This window comes from Ammospiza nelsoni, chromosome 17 (assembly GCF_027579445.1).
Source record: "Ammospiza nelsoni isolate bAmmNel1 chromosome 17, bAmmNel1.pri, whole genome shotgun sequence".
In the NCBI taxonomy this organism is placed as follows: Eukaryota; Metazoa; Chordata; class Aves; order Passeriformes; family Passerellidae; genus Ammospiza; species Ammospiza nelsoni.
This window is the reverse complement of record NC_080649.1, coordinates 108,130-124,690: the sequence shown is the minus strand read 5'-3', so window position 1 is coordinate 124,690 and position 16,561 is coordinate 108,130. Positions and strand designations below refer to the sequence as shown.

General features: G+C 42.0%; 1 protein-coding gene across 6 annotated transcripts in view; it reads left to right on the top strand.

Annotated features, from left to right (window-relative positions):
* Nucleotides 1-407: 407 nt before the first annotated feature.
* Nucleotides 408-16,561, top strand: part of PDPK1 (3-phosphoinositide dependent protein kinase 1) — a 41,105-nt gene continuing 24,951 nt past the window's right edge. Inside the window, exons 1-5 of one of the 6 annotated variants that reach the window (XM_059484154.1) lie at nucleotides 408-480; nucleotides 1,172-1,317; nucleotides 1,629-1,803; nucleotides 2,043-2,157; nucleotides 3,171-3,255. In XM_059484154.1, coding sequence (XP_059340137.1) covers nucleotides 1,306-1,317; nucleotides 1,629-1,803; nucleotides 2,043-2,157; nucleotides 3,171-3,255 — 387 coding nt within the window. In that variant the 5' untranslated portion in view covers nucleotides 408-480; nucleotides 1,172-1,305. Of the gene's footprint in view, nucleotides 481-1,171; nucleotides 1,318-1,628; nucleotides 1,804-2,042; nucleotides 2,158-3,170; nucleotides 3,256-10,878; nucleotides 10,897-10,987; nucleotides 11,161-11,623; nucleotides 11,776-16,561 lie in introns of those variants that run through there. The other 5 variants (XM_059484159.1, XM_059484158.1, XM_059484157.1 and 2 more) reach the window with 5 other exon arrangements.

The following is a 16,561-nucleotide window of genomic DNA, read 5'->3' as shown; positions in this document are numbered from 1 at the left end:
CTCTCACTTTCAGAGGGAGCAGGGAACAGCTACCAGATGCTATGTGTAGCTTCTGTGAGATCTGGTGCTCTCAGATCTGGTGCTGTCAGCAGTAAGGTTATAAAGGTGTCTTCTTCCTGTCCTGCCCTGCCATCCATCCAGCCAGCTGGTTTGCTTGCTGTCTGCACTAAAGAGGTTCATGGTCTTCCAGAGTGTGGTGCTGTGCTAAGGTGCCACACATGCATAAACTGAAAAGCACTTAAATTGTATGATTTAAAAGAAACTTTCAGCCTTTTTATTCTTCTAGCCTCTGGTCAAAGGGCCACAACGCCAGCTGCAAACTGACTGCCACAGAGAGCATGCAGAATAAGTACCACTGCACAATTCATTTAGCCAGCCAGATCTTGGAAACAGATGGTTATAGAGTCTCTCTCCAGGGAAACTTCTTTGGATGTAATCAGACATACGTGGCCTTTCTAGAGTACAACCCCCGCAAGCACAGTAAGTATGAACCAGGACAGCTGAGAGCTGAGGCTCTGCCCAGCAGCTTCAGGATAGGTCTGATATGCTGCCTAACAAAGGATGTCCCAAAGATAGCAAGGGAAAACAATGCAAAGAATCAAGTCTGCCCATCCCCAGGGATTGCACTGTGTGAACTGCATCAGTAAGGATGCAGTCACTGAGTCTCTCCATCCTGACTTTTCCCAGACTTCAGAGGGGCTGGCTCTGGAGCACCATTCAACAATACTTCTCATCTGCATCATGTTTTCTTGTGCCCTGGGTAATTTGCAATTGGATTGCTTCAATTATTTGTTCGTTTTGTTGTTTAATTTTTCTCTAAGAAACTATGTAATGAGGAGTCATGGATTTTAACGGAGTGTCCCATGGCCTGGTACCAGGGAGAAATTCTCAAAACCTGTCCGTATTTGTGGTATGTTGTAAGGGCAGAATGTGATATCCAGAGTGGTTCTTTGCTTGCAAGATTAACCCTAGGGACTACTGGAGTTATCCTTAATTTATGTCAGATCTGTAGCTGTTCTGATGCTGTAAGATAACTTGGTCTACTGCTAGTGTTAGTATCCCTCTTTACACTCAACTTTATCTTCCATTATTTCAGTCACCCTAATATAATGCATTTTCTTTTGTGGTGTCCCAAACACTGTGAAAAAACCCCCACCTCCTCTATTTGCAGTAAAACTTGATCCACCTTTGAACATCCAGAGCAATGCCACTGCCAGCAAGTGCCAGATATGGTGGAGTGTGTGGAATGTGCCTTGGTACCTCGCTGAAATTCTCCAATATGAGTTGCAGTATAAGGAGTACAGCATGTCCTGGGAGGTAACTGGATGAGGCATACAGTGATCCTACCTTTTTGTTTGGGTACAATGGCCTTGCCACTGAGCTCTGCCAGCTGGCTTAAGATGGCCTTTCTGGTTTCCCATACTAAGGCTGAGAGATTTTACATTAAACATCAATACTGAATTCTCCTTCTTATGAACCCTGCATCATTATTCAGGCCCTCTTCTTGCATCTAAGAAAAGAAAACATGGAAAAGAAAAGAGAAGGGAAAAACCAACAAAAAAAGATTATTTTAAAGACCATCCTTTTGCCCAATCTCATTAACAGCAATGCTTTGTAATACTTTGCAGGTTGCAATGAACAAGACACTGCCCAGTTCACTGCCACAAGTAGAAATTGAAGCCACAGAGCTTCGCAGTGGCATTGCTTATGCTGCAAGAGTTCGCTGCAAAGTTTCTGAAAATGAGAATTCATACCACAGTCAATGGAGTGAGTGGAGCCAGACAACAGTGTTTAAAAAAGCAGGTACAAAGAATTTTCATCTCATTTCATTTCTTTTAATGTCCATGTTAAAAATAAAAAAATTAAAAAGTGGTAAAATGAAGCTTTTCGAATCAGAGCTAGCTTTCTTCAATTATTCATGGCCAAATTATTTTCCTTAAGGCCTTTAGCTGCCTGTTTCATTTGCAATCCTTGGTTATTTGGGGTTCTATCTTGACTTCCTGACTTTTTATTAAAAATTTTTGTGCTGATTCTATTTCTAGATGTCCCCAAAGTCTCTGAAAAGATTCTAAATATCAAAACTATGCAGTACTTGTTCATTCCTCTGAGTTTTGGCACTCTACTGTATTTATTCTGGAACTGCAAGCTTTCCTCAAGGTATGTGATTTTCAATAAGTTCCCCTTGATCTTTATGGCCTGAAAAGGGTAAATCAAGAGTCATTACATTATTTTTCCTTCCTGTTTCTGCTGCACAGACTCAGTCATTTCCAAAAGGTCTTCTGGAATGTGACATGTTCCTTGGCTGATGATAGTTAATGACACACTATACAGTCCTTAAGGAGACCAAAATACCTTTGAGACTCCCAAATTTGACTGAAGTCCAAGGATGATGGTATCTTAAAGTTAAAGAAATTTAAGCACATGGAAATATTTGAAGTTTCGTGTAGATAAATTAAAAGTGCAAGCACACAGCAACCCATAAAGGTTGTTAAAACTAATGTCAAGCTACGTGTGATATTCCTGGCAGGAGTCAGTAAGTAAAATACCAATAAAGGCAAAATAAACTGACTCTGATTCATTTGAGACCAAGTTGCACAGAGAAAAAAGTGTTTTTAGAACCTTGGTTTAAAAATCCTCTGCAATTTTTTATTCTGGCAGAGGATAGGTACCTCTTTCTTTTTTACCTTGACATACATTATTATGCTCCATATACACATTTTTCGTAGAGAAACAGAATACATTATGTCCACATGATAAAACATTTTTATAGGATAGACTCCAATAAAGGGGCAAGGATATCTGGCAGAATTTCTCTGTTTAAATGTAATGAAACTAGAACTCTCTAAAATACTTTCAGAAACAGTGGTTTAGATTAAGTAAGCTGATAAACAAATGCATAAACAGCTCAGTGTATATAATGAGTAATAGACAAGTATATTAAGTTTGTGACATATTCCAAATAAACTTATGAGACTGTGCTTCAGGTTAGAAAAATTAAATGCATGCACAGGTGGCAAAAAAAATAATTGCATGAGAAGTCAGAAATTATGATGAGTAGGCTTCTTCTGCAATCTTACTAACAAAGTGGGGTGGGGTTCATCTAGCCAGTATCATGGAGACAGAATACAGAAAAACTCTATTTTTTTTTAAGTGGTGTTTTCTCATTTTAGGGCAAAAAGCCTCGCCTGCTTTAACATTCCCACGCCAGCTGCTTTCTTTCAGCCACTCTATAGTTTGCACAATGGGAATTTTAAGGTAAGAAATAAATTTCATTTCTTTCTTATGACCCTCCATTTATGAGAGGAGGATTTTTTTTCTGGGATTAATAATTCTAGATCCTGAGCAGACTTACTGACACATGATTCTGATCTTCCTCAAAGGTTATAGTTTCTCATTTTGCTGCTTCCGCATACTAGTTAACCACCAGAGCTTCTGTCCAGCCTCTTGCTCCTTAGAAGCGGAACGCCTCCAGTGGCTCCCAGTTCAGACTGAATGCAAAAGGTGCACCTTTTCAAAACCAAAGCAATACCAGCAGCTTGCATTATATTCTAGTGGTGTAATCTTGTAAAAATTTGTGAAATTAGCTGCTAGGTTTTTACCCTATTACTCTAACTTTACCTGTTGGATTTGCACTAAACATCTGGGTTATTGTGCCAAAGCTATATAAAGAAAGAAAAGTTATTTTGGAGTAACTATGCAAAATGACCCAAACTTATTGATGCTTTCATTAGGACTGGGTTGGACTGAATGAGGCTTGTAGCCAGCTTGAAAGAGAAGAGGCCAGCAACTCAAGAAAAGTGAATGCAGATAGAGTTTCTGATCTAAACACCCAAGAACTGATTTCCCAAATCTCATTGAAACCTACAGGAAGCACAGATGTGGTTACTGCAGAAGAAAACTTTGCATTTGCCTCAGGTCCAAGCCAGCAGTATGTCCCCAGCAGGTACATAAGAGCAGAAGAGATAGAGATGTGGCCAGGACTATTGTTTGCTGATGATACCGTTGGCCCAAAATTCTCTGAAATAATTAAAGACAACCTTGAGAGCCCTAGTGTTGGAAGGAATTATCCCTTTAACTCACAGCATGGAAAAGGTGACTTTCTTATGCTTGGAGAATCTTTGGGGAAAAAAGATATGTCCTTCAGTAGTAGTGACTATTGTACTTTGTGTGACAATGATACCACAGGAGGTTTGATTTCCGCTGAACTACTGAAGCTTTCTAATCACAATAGTCATGTTAAACATCAGAAAGACCAGTGACCTTCCCTGAAGAATACTGCCTACAAAGTTCCTTGTGCTCTCCTATCACCTCCCAAGCGGCACAAATGGAGACTGTGCAGACAGTTTCAAACATGTATAATTTTAAAACACATCCTCAATTTCTGTACTTCAGAAGAAGATTGTGACTAAGTCCTATGTCCAGCAAATACTACCCCTACAGGCATTCCCTAAATTAATCTCCTGGCTGCAAGATCCAGTAACCCTCTTGTCTAAGAAGGCAGCAGCAGACCTGCTGTTTTCCTCAGGAAGAACTATTATTGTTGTGTGCCTCTTAGAACCAGCAGTATTTTCAATATGATAAACCATGATTTAAATTCCATCCTTTTGTAAAAAATATTTATGATTTTTCACAAAATTGTGAGAAACTATTTTTGCTTAAGAAAGTAATTATGCTTCTTAATATGATATTGATGAATTAAAGGGATTCCTGATTTGATCAGAATTTGTAATTGTTCTGTTTAGAGATAATCAAACAGTAGGCCTTGTTCTTTATTATCTTGAATGGCTGTTACTTTTTATTTTGCAATAACTAAGCCTCATGTACTGCTTTAACAAAAATTAATTTCAAGGTTAAGTCGCTGGGCTGATTTAATAGAAAAAAAGTGAAAAATAAGAACAGCACAAATGACTTTTACTTAATCGCAGTACAGGCCAGGCCCACTGCCTCTCCAGAGCTTCTATTATTTCTCCAGAATTCATGAGTCCTTCGCCTATCTGCACAACAGGTACAGTCTTTGTGAGCTGAATCTCTGGAGGTTTACTTTCTGCCCTAGACACAGAAAATACTATACTTGATTAATAATCTACCAAGCAGATTTTTGGAGTCTTAGTTCCGTCTCTGAGATTTAATGGGCTCAACAGTTTTAGCAAGCATACTGAGATATGTACATATACATCCAAACTAGCTGACACATCTATATACACAGTCACATACATTCCCTCCTCTTTGGTGTGCTTCCCTTGCTAGTCTGGTGAGAGCACAGATTAGTTTAGACAAGGCAAAGAAAGATTTCATGTAGAAGAAACAAAGTGGGTCGAGACATCCTTCCCCAAAAGTGTGCTAAACTGTTGTGAGCAGTCTTTATCTGTAAGAAAAAGAGGAACAGGTCGAGGAGTTAACATCTGATTTGTGTGATGCCACAGGAGGTGATAGCAGTGATTAGTTTTCAGTGTTGTAAGCAAAGGGCATTTCTGATACCTGAAAAATATCCCATTTCTAACCCATTGGTGCTTTCTAACTTACAAAAACTATATTCAAGGGTGCTTCTATTACTCTGCCACAATCTAATGGCAAGAGAAGAACACGATGTTGCTGTCATTAACAGTTACTGTTATTTCCGCAGGATGAGAAAATCAGTAAAACAATGCCACATACCAGGACGATGTTGGTGATCCCAAACTTTTAGACCCCATAGCACAGTTTGATGTATTGTCCCAAATTTCAAATCTTCAGAATCTGAGGGACACTTTTTGAAATTGTCAGATCAATTGTATCTTAGATTCATCAGTTCTTGGCAGACGAGAACCTCGCAGACGAGGTGGGTTCCCCCCTTTCTTATGAACATGTCTGCACAGAAATATAACCATTTTCATAAAATCTTGTTTTATTAATAAGGTATTCTGTACCAGCTGTATTAGCAAAATGAGAATGGGAACAATTATATTCAGATATGAGTAAGGAGAAGCAGGTCAGACTTCTATGGAAGGGAGAGTGCATTAAGGGAGTTTTCATTAATAAAGAAGCAAAAGAAAACTGAGATTATTGAATGTAGTCAGAAATTATTTGAGAGAAATGAAAAGTCAAAGACTGTGCTGCTTGTGTCCATCAGGGCAAGATAGGAAGACTATAAGAACTGAGTCTGCAGATGATGACAGGCTGATGGTTGAAAGGCTGAAATGATATTCCAGCATCAGCAGTTCTCCAAGTGAAACCTCCTAAAAACTTTTAGCTGCTTCTGCTTTTATGGAATTACTTAAAAATATTAGTTGTTGCAACTAAAACCAAAATGCCTCTTCTTTACAATTAGGTCTTTGGAAAAAGAAAGCCTCGTTTTTATGTAGCCACTGAAATACTACAAATTTTCTAAAGCCTCCCCCCCCCCCCTGCCCTTTTTTCCCCGTTTCCTTGGTTTTTAAAATTTTTTGTACTTTTTTTGGTGTGTCATTTTTGAGACTGGTATTAGGTTTAAGCTATGGTTTTTCACAGCTTGTTCCAGAATCTCTGAACTATTCTAAGGCTGACTTTTGCCTCTAAGAGTGATACGTATCCTTCCAGTGGAAGATAGAGAACTACAGCCTAATAAGGAGACATACTATTGGCTATGGTCAAACCTGTGAAGCCTTTCATATCCTGGGACTACTAAGCACATGCTATTTGTATCACCTGCAACCAGAACAAAGTAGACAGCATTTTCCCCTTTTTCTTCTGTTGAGTTTTGTCAAAAGAAATTATTTTGGAAGATACTTAAATAGTGCTTGTAAGCCACTAAGGAGCTGGAAGTGTTCTGTGACAAAGATTTTGGTTTAATTGTAGATATGCATTTTGGTGGTGTGTTTGGGGCTTGTTGGGTTGGTTTGGTTTGATTTGTTTGTCTCACCTGGGACTTCTACTCACATAAACTGCCCAGGGCAGGGGGACTGTATTTAGCGTCCATCTACGTCTGAGGGACACAGCTTGTCTTCACTTCTATTTTTGTGTCACTTCCTGTATGGCCCCTGGGGGTGGGCTTCAGGTAGTTATATTTGGATAGCCCCCTTGGGTGGATGTGGTAGTGTCTCCCTCCTCCCCAGGGCAGTGTCCCTCTCCCCAGGGCAGTGTCCCCTCCCCAGAGCAGTGTCCCCCCCCCCGGGGCAGTGTCCCCCCCCGGGGCAGTGTCCCCCCTCCCGAGGGCAGTGTCCCCCCTCCCGAGGGCAGTGTCCCCTCCCCGGGGCAGTGTCCCCCCCCAGGGCAGTGTCCCCTCCCCAGAGCAGTGTCCCCCCCCCCCGAAACAGTGTCCCCTCCCCAGGGCAGTGTCCCCCCCCCAGAGCAGTGTCCCCTCCCGAGGGCAGTGTCCCCTCCCCGGGGCAGTGTCCCCCCCCCCAGGGCAGTGTCCCCCCCCCAGAGCAGTGTCCCCTCCCCAGGGCAGTGTCCCCTCCCCAGGGCAGTGTCCCCCCCCCCAGAGCAGTGTCCCCCCCCCCAGAGCAGTGTCCCCCCCCCCCAGGGCAGTGTCCCCCCCCCCCCAGAGCAGTGTCCCCCCCCCAGAGCAGTGTCCCCCCCCCAGAGCAGTGTCCCCTCCCCAGGGCAGTGTCCCCCCCCCCCAGGGCAGTGTCCCCCCCCCAGAGCAGTGTCCCCCCCCCCCAGGGCAGTGTCCCCCCCCCCCCAGAGCAGTGTCCCCTCCCCAGGGCAGTGTCCCCCTCCCCGGGGCAGTGTCCCCTCCCCCAGGGCAGTGTCCCCTCCCCCAGAGCAGTGTCCCCTCCCCAGGGCAGTGTCCCCCCCCCCCAGGGCAGTGTCCCCCTCCCCCAGGGCAGTGTCCCCCCCCCCCAGGGCAGTGTCCCCTCCCCGGGGCAGTGTCGTCCCCCCCCAGCCCGGCCCGACGCCCCTCGGCGCGTGGCCGCCCCCTGCTGGCGGATCCCGGACGGCTCCTCCCGCGTGCCTCCCCACAGGCAGCGTTGACTTCCCCCGATTCTCTCCAAATTCCTCACATCTTCCTGAAGGCATCATGCCTCGACTTGGAAATACTTATTCAACTGCATCCTCATTTGTTACATGAAGAATGAAATAAGTACTAGCTGCCGTTCTCCAATTCTGTATGTCATTACATGCTAAAATAGCATTTATTTGCAGTAACTCACTATTAATTCATTACATAAATTCTGGTACCCTGTAGCTCTCACATCCTATTTAATATATATCTAACAAACTATTATTTCAGAGTTTATATTAATACATTTGCTTTCTTTTTTGAAACACTTTACTTTGCACTCTATGTAATTCCATATTAGAGTGTATTTCACACATGTCAAAATTTTTTTCCTCTTCATTTTTGTCTTCCCAAGTGACTAAAATCTTTCCCAGACGAATATCACAAATCTTGTACACACACTTTCTATTTCATTATCAAAACTGATGAAAACATTGAATCAGATCAAGTTTGAGCCTGGAATGCTCCTTGAAATGCCATTCCACTTTAACAAGGAACTGCTAATGATTAGACTCAAACACAATATCAAAAAATTTAATAATTCATTACAAGACTAGCTGCTTCCATTTAGGTCAACTAGCTTCCTTAGTATTCCTTTAAAATTGAACTGTGTCAAAAATCTTGGCAAAGTCAAATTATAGACTACCTACCCTCTTAGCAGCAAGTAAACTTTTTTGTCAAAGATGGAAGTTATATTGTTTCTCTGTTTATCCACTTAGTGTAGCATTATTTTGGGCCTTACTTTTCCTACATTTGAAAATGAGACTATCATTCTGAAGTCCTCTAGTTTTCTTGAATAGCTTCTCAGAAATAACTTTTAACATTGCAGAGACTGCTTCAGTTATTTACATTTTGCTTGTTTTTTTTTCCTTTGGGGTTGTTTATTTGTTTGGTTTTGGTGGTTTTGTTTTCTTTCATTTTCCCCAAAAAATAGTTTAGGGCAAATTTCTTCTGTCCCTGCAGAATTTAACACACGTGCTAAGGACTTTAACTCAGATTTTTTGTGTGCTATTATCTTGTTGAAATGAATATTATCTTGTTAAAACTAGATTGTTCACTGCAAGAAAAATGGTGTGCTCTATTCTTCAATCCATTACACATTATCTACTATTCACTCCCTTTCCTGAACAGTAATGGGCCTTTACTCTCCCTTTTTCCCAAAACTGATGGCAAACTTGTAGATGTTGTGGTTGTTCCCTCTTCTAACTAATTGTAGTTTCTCAGTTTATTTTCAACTGAACAAGAGATAGAAAATATCAACAGTCCAAGTTTTCCAGTAGGTTTGATACCCTAAACCCTGCCAGATGAAGCCATTGGACTCTACAGCATTCTCATCTCAAAGGATTACATATGATATATTGATATTTCATAGCTTTAAATTCTACTGTGTGCTTTATTGCCTCTATTCTAAAGGCACCATTTGCTTTTCTAGAAAGGAAAATGTTACAGTTTGCTGATATTAAGCAGCAGAACTTAGGAAATTGCCTATAGTGATGCTGTTGCCTGATTTGTGTTTGCCTTGGCTCATATATGCTGGAATACACATATAGTCTGTACAGATGATCCACAGCCCAGGGGAGCTGAATCAGTATCACATGTGCCCAAGTAAGCCCTGCTGGACAGGATATGAGCCTGCACAGAACTGTCTTGACTGACACACAGAGCTTAATTGAGTAGTCATGTAATATTATTGCAAGTCTGATGTTTTTGGTTCCTTCTGTTTCTTTGTGTTCACAACTCTTGGCAATATGATGTTTGAAATAGCTGTAAACTTGCTGTGTACGATCCACAAATTTTACTAGTTTTGTGATGAACCTGATAGTTTTTGAGCCTTATAAAAGTATCCAAGGACATAAACATAAATCCAACTGCTCAAGAAGCCATGTGGACTATTATACTTGTCTAGTTAGACCCAAAACTGTAAACAGAGGAGAGAAAATTCTTTCGAGATCACATGTTAAAGAATCTGCCTTTTTGCCAGGACAATCTCTTTGAACTCACGTGTGTGAAAACCATCACAATGTCTGTCATTCAGTAGCTACAAACAAAGTTACAGCACTACTGCCCCAAGTTATGCAAAAGGTTTGTGATACTCAGGAGAGTTTGTCTGAGAGGCCTAAAATATGGATAGTCTGAATAGCAAACCTAGGCTTACAATAAAAAGCCACATACACACACACACTGATCCATGCATCCAACCTACTACAAGATTATCATCAATTGTTCTACTCATCTGCAGAAGGATGAGAAAACTGTCATACAGGAAAGCTGATTTAGGCCGACTTCTTAAAAAAATCTTTCTGAAAAAAGTAGATTAACCCTGGGACACAGCGATTACCCTTACCCTCCGTGCCACTCCCATTTGAAGCTAAATATCTGTATTTTGTAGACTGTGTTGCTCAGTAAACTAGATGGTCTTTCCCTGCCTCATCCTTTTGAGTAATCCCTCACAGTTCTACGAATTCCTTGACAAACTCAATTTGCTCGCTGCAGTGTTCTGCACCGCTGGCCCGCCCTTCCCGGCCTCTGCGGCCAGCAGGCTCGCACACGGACTGACAGAAAGCCGTTAACGGGCATAGAGGGCTCGACCGGAAAACAGCCTGTCAGAACCGGCGAGGGACCGCGGGTGTTACGCAGACACGGGGGCTTCTCAGGAGCGAACACCCGCACTAGAATTGCATTTATGACACACTTGAGTTCCGAGCTGTGCGGAGGGGGCGGGCTGACGCCACCGCCCCCGATTGCACGGCGCGCCGCCCCCGTGGCACGGACCCGGCCGCGGAGGGCCCCGCCGCCGGCCCCGCCCTCTTCCGCCGGCCCCGCCCTCTTCCGCCCCCGTCACACGCAGCTTCCTGGGGGCGTCATCGCACAGCTGCGCAGCCTCTCGTCGGCTCGGGCGCTGAGGCTGCCGGGGGACGCTGTGGCCTGGCCCGAGTGTGAGTAACAGTTACCGCCACCAATGAGCGAGCACGGTGCGCGGAAGACCCACCTACGGCGGGGGGATTGTTGTGGTGACGTCAGGGGCGGGGGACGCGGGCGCCCCATTGGCTCAGGTTGGGCCGAGCGCCTAGCACGGAACGGGTGGGGAGAGGCCCCGGTCCGGGCGGGCCATGGCCAGCACCGGCAGCCCCCTGGTGAGTCCGGGCGCGGGGAACGGCCCGCGGGCCAGGCGGGCCATGGCCAGCACCGGCAGCCCCCTGGTGAGTCTGCCCGGGGCTGCGGCCCGCGGGGTGCTGGGGGAATAAGTAGGCCCGGGCGTGAGGGCCGGCCCGTGAGAGGTGGCCGCCCGTGCCCAGCGCTCTGGCGGCGGCGGGGTCGCGGTGGGCTTTCACGAACGGCCCCGCCTCCTGCGCCCTCTGGAACAGGGCGGGTGAGCGGGCGCTGCCGCCCGTGGGGCCACTCTTGTCTCTGCTGCTCGCGGTCATTCTTCCGCCCCCCACTCCTGAGTCGCCGCGGGTCTCCGTTCTTCCCCGAGCGCGGCCCGTTCGCTGGAGGAGGTGAGGCCGATGGTGAAGGGGCCGCACTGCGGCCTCTCGCGGACCTCCGTTTTCGGTTCCGGTACGGGGCGTTGGCGTGGCTATGCTGGGCCGTCTCCCGACGGGAGAACAGGTGTTGTTGCCTTGTGGGAGTTACCTGTCACTCTGTAATCGATTTCTTTTGTAGTAGGAACAAACGCGTGAGGAAGATCGCGAGGGTCACAGTAGGACGCCGTTTCAAACGCAGTTGTTTACGTTAGTCTGACAGCGTAAACTCGGTTTGTGTGCGGTGGCATATCTAGAAGATGGAGTTGTAACTGGTATACAGACGTTGTAATGGTAAATCTTCTTTTGTGTTGTAAGTTATACAGTTCAGCTAGCATAGACATTCCCTCTTGAAAAGAAAAATAATCACCAGCTTTCACTCGTGTTGACAAAACTACTTGGCAGTGATATGTTCCTTATCCTCGTGTGCATGCTGCTGCGCTTTTGGGTCTTGTGTTCTGTCAGTTGCAAATTGCCAGGCTTCATTCTGCAACACGTAAAACCTTTTCATCAGTTGGAATTGGCTAAGGAGGGTTTTCTGTGGAGAACAGCACATCAGTGTTGATTCTTGACATGCTGTTTCAGTGTGCTCTCCTCTTCATGCTCAGTGATTTTTTTCATTAGGGTATTACACAAAATCATATTTATTCATGAAGATGAGAAGTACTGTGGGAATAACTCTTCAGAACACATAAATGCTACATTAAGGAGTATGAGATAAACCAGTTTTTGATTATTAAAGGAATTTGTTTTGCTTTCTTGCTAGTTGATACTGCTCTATAAAACTGCTTCTGAGCATCAGAGATGACTTCTGTTTACTTGGACTCTTAAACAGAGAGTATGCTTCCTTTTGTGTTTCTGCTCTTGCTTATTGCCCATCTTTTTGGGTTTTTTTTTTTCTCAAAAATGCTCGCATTTCTGTTCCTTTTCTATATACAATTTAAGTCCTTGCCCATAAGAAAAACATGCAGAGAGGGGAAAAATTAAGAATGCAACTGCTGCCTATTTAGGTTAAAATTAGAATATTTTGTCAGGATAATTCTTTTTAATTCCTTCTCTTCCATTCTATTTAATATTTTCCTGATCAGGTGAGTGTACTGACAGGCAGTACCAGATACAAGTGGCCCAATTCAACTAACCTTTTTGTAATTAAGATGAGATCAAATATGGGAAATCCAGTATTTCTGAGACTGAGCAAGTTACTGTTAATGTTTATGTGATGGAATTAGTGACATAATGAGTTCTGTGATGACTGAATTTTAAATGCATAAGAGGGATTAGGGAGGGGAGGTGTGAATAGAGCACAGTTTTGAAAGGAACATTCTAGCAATTCTCTGCCAAAACAGTTTTCTGTATTTTTGTATGCACAGACAATTCCTAAAATGTTCCATTATTTTCTGAAGATGTGACATAAGGAGGGAGTTGTACTTCTAAGAAGAAAAGTATTTTAGGCTTTAGTTGCGGATTCCAATGTGATGTTAGTTATTTGCTGTTAATCTTATTGTGAGTATATTGGGTTTCAAACCAAGAAGTGCCCTTCCTCTCATAATGAGAAGTCTGGAAGTATGGTAATTTACATCTTCATCTGCAGCAACCTCTTCACTGGGCTGTTCAGCTGCACGAGCAGTTATTAGATTCTACCAGTGTTTCCGACCTGATAAAGCTTATAGTGTAGTCATGGACCTGGCTGAACAAAATTGCTTCCTTCTTTTTGTTCCCCCAGTGGAACTAATATGAACTACACTTTTCAAAGAACTGGGCCTGCAGAGCTTACATAGAGTAAGTTTTGCATCTGTGTTGAGAATTAGATTACACTATATTAAGAGTTCTGTTTGTAGTTATTTGTACATGTAAAACTTCCTGATACATACGTAGGAAAAACGCTTCAAGCCTGCCTATTTAGTGTTCTCTTCTCCTTATTTTCATCATAAAGCCATGACTAGTCTTTATCAATCATGTATGTGCTTTTAACTGGGATAGGTTTTTAGTAAATGTTCTGGACATCAAATTGCTTACCAAAGCAGGCTGCAAGAATAGAAAATAGTAGAAGACAAGGATGTTAAAAAGGTGCTTAAAGGTGGAAAAATCAGAAGTTTTAAGAGGAACAGTTTTATATGCATTCATATTTCTAACATTAGAAGTTCTTAGAGCTAGTGGAAAGGATATGATCCGCAGAATAATCTGAGTATAATAGGGATGTTCTACTAAACAATGGTTCTACCATATGGGTAGGCTTTTTTTTTTTAACAATTTTTTCTTTAGGTTATTGATCTATTACAGTGCCAGAAGTAAAGTTTAATTTAGCTCTTGAAACTCTACAGGTAGATTACTGTAGCTGGATGTTGTAAGATACCCTGCAGGCTCAGGCTCCAGTTAGGAGGCAGCATTATCAGAAAATCATGGAAAGGGATGCTGACTATTGAGGTACTTGCAGGAATTTTTGTACAGAAGGCATGAAACCAGGGGCACAATTACTTTGTTAGACTGAAAAATGTAGTCAGCTGGCAAAGTAATAAAAATAAATTTGGTCTGAGTATTTGAAATATTTTAGTAATACCTGTTTTTTAACAGTAAACTTGTATTTTTTTATATGTATTTGTCAGAAAAGCTATACAGATTGGTGTAGAACTAGCACGTTTATGGCATTCCGAAAATATGCGAGTGACCTTAATTTAGAAAACACTATGTTTGAAAGATAAAATCATTTTTCAAATTCCTCATATTGGACCTTTCCAAAGAATATGTATGATGCCAAGGAATTATTTCGGGTATTTTAGATGGAAAAAACTTTCTTTGCAAGTGGCCAGGTTAGATTATGTATATATAATAAAGAAGGAAAAAAGAGGAATAATTTCCTCCCTTCCCACTTCCTTTTCTGACATCTTATTTGCAGGTAAGCTTTTAGAAACTTACTGTAGTCTAAAGCACTTGAAGGGACTGGAAACAAAGTACGCAAAGCTAGCTATTTGGTCTAGAACCTTATTTTTCACACCATATGAATTCTATTCAAAATTGCTGTAGGAAATAAGTGATTTGCTGTGTGGCTAAATATTGAACTTGAGAATTGATTTCTGCTTTAAAAGACAAGCTGTAAATACTTCACTTGCAAATATTTTATTATTCTTTATGGTGAGAAATTGCAAGGATTAACTGGCTTAGAGCATTCTTCTGAAAAAATACTAAATTCAATGTTTTGTTCTTTAGTAATCCTGCAGGAATTTACATTTCTTGACTGTGCCATGAATCCTTCGTACATACACTCCATCTATACTGCCACCTTGGTGTGTCTGCTTCTCTGTTCTTCACGCCAAGCTGTTCTCTTTGCCTCCTGTAGCTGCTAGCAAGGAGCCTGGCATAGGAAACCCTTTTGTGTTTGCTAGGCTGAGCCCCCATCTATGCTCTGCAGCACCTGATTATCAGTGTGCCTTGTGAGGTGGCTGGTGGTGTATTCTGGGATCCAGACTATCGCGATCACAGACAGCTTTTGTTTTCCTGTGAGCTAGCCTAGATCTGTTTATGTTAAATTAATTCTCAGTGGTTTGTTTAGCTCTTTGGGCCCTAGGCTGACTTTAGGTTCTTGGAGATTTGAGTGGTTTCCTGTTTCTGATTTGTTTTGAAGCACTAGGTAGTGGAAGGAGGGCTTAAATAGTCTGTCTCTGAAGATGACTGGAACTTAATGCTTTGCTTAGCAGTAGAGGAGGTTAGAGGGTAACTGGCTGATATGCGGGTTCTTATAAATCTTTTCATTACCTTTAATCCCTACCTGATTTTTGAATTACAATCTTGGAAGTCAGTGGCAAGAAATACCACTGTATGTAAAGTGGTCAAATTTAGAGAAGGGCATTTGCATAAACTAAAATTTTGGATCAGCATTGCTTGGTATGTGAAAAATTAATTTCTCTAGAAGCAAAAATGATCTTGTGGATAAAATACCTTTATTCCCTAAAGGCCAAAACAATCTAAGAATGTAGAGGTGTTCTCTGTGCTTCCAAAGCATTGAGCCTCTTGGCTATATTTTTGCTAATATAATATGAAGCTGATATCCTCATTAATCACTTATGGATGAACTGTGTTATGGATTTACTGCACAAAGCAAGAAATGACCATAGACGAACAGTACTTCTGTTTACCACTACTGCAGAGGTAGAACCCATTTTAGGTAAAATAGTATGTTTGAATAGGGGAAAGCTTGAAGCTTTCCTTCCGTTAATTTGTACGGTCTTTAATCTACAAATGTATTACCAGGACATGTTTTTTTAAAGCTCTTTTATTGTTTTTTAAATTATGGTTATTTCTAGCAAGATATTTTGTTAAGATATTTTTGAGGGAAACAGTTTTATGCAGTACTTCAATGAGTGCTTACCTTTCAGCATTAGAGAGATTTCAAATGACACTGGGCCTGAGGGTGAGCATAGTTGTTTTGGTGGGTTAGAGCCTAGACTTCTTTAATCAGTTGGTATCGCAGTCTGTCTGGACAAGAACAACAAAAACCCACTCCTTTTATGGAGCCAAATGCTTTTGAAGTTTGCATGGTTAATTCATAAAAATGGTCTTTAAACAACATTTTTTTCATGTGGCAACTTCTGAGATCAAAAAACTTTACCGTAGATAGATATGACTTCCGATTCTCTTGCAAAATGAATTTATGTCAAAATAGTTTTTATAATTGAACTATGAGATTTTAATATGTTCATTTAAATATAGTAGTTGGTAACCATTTATGAACCTTGATCAAAGTATAGATTTTGACAAATTGTTTGGCTTCAGACTGTTTTGCTGACTGCCAGTTTCTTCAAGTTATGTGGTGTTAAAGGGGCAGTTTGTTGGCTTATGTGCTAAATTTTAAGTTCTCTACAGCAATCTTTGCCATTTGATGATGAGGTTTGAAAGAGTGCTGATGCAGCTCTATGTAACATAAATGCAAACCACTGTTATATGAGATCACAAGATGAATGTTTGGTGTTAATGCTTTTTAAATATCTACAAATAACTAATACATGGAGTGGAGTTTGTTTGCTGCAGTTTGACTTACTATTGTCTTCAAAGAACTCTAAAGAAAAGTGTGTCCTGTCTTTTTTGG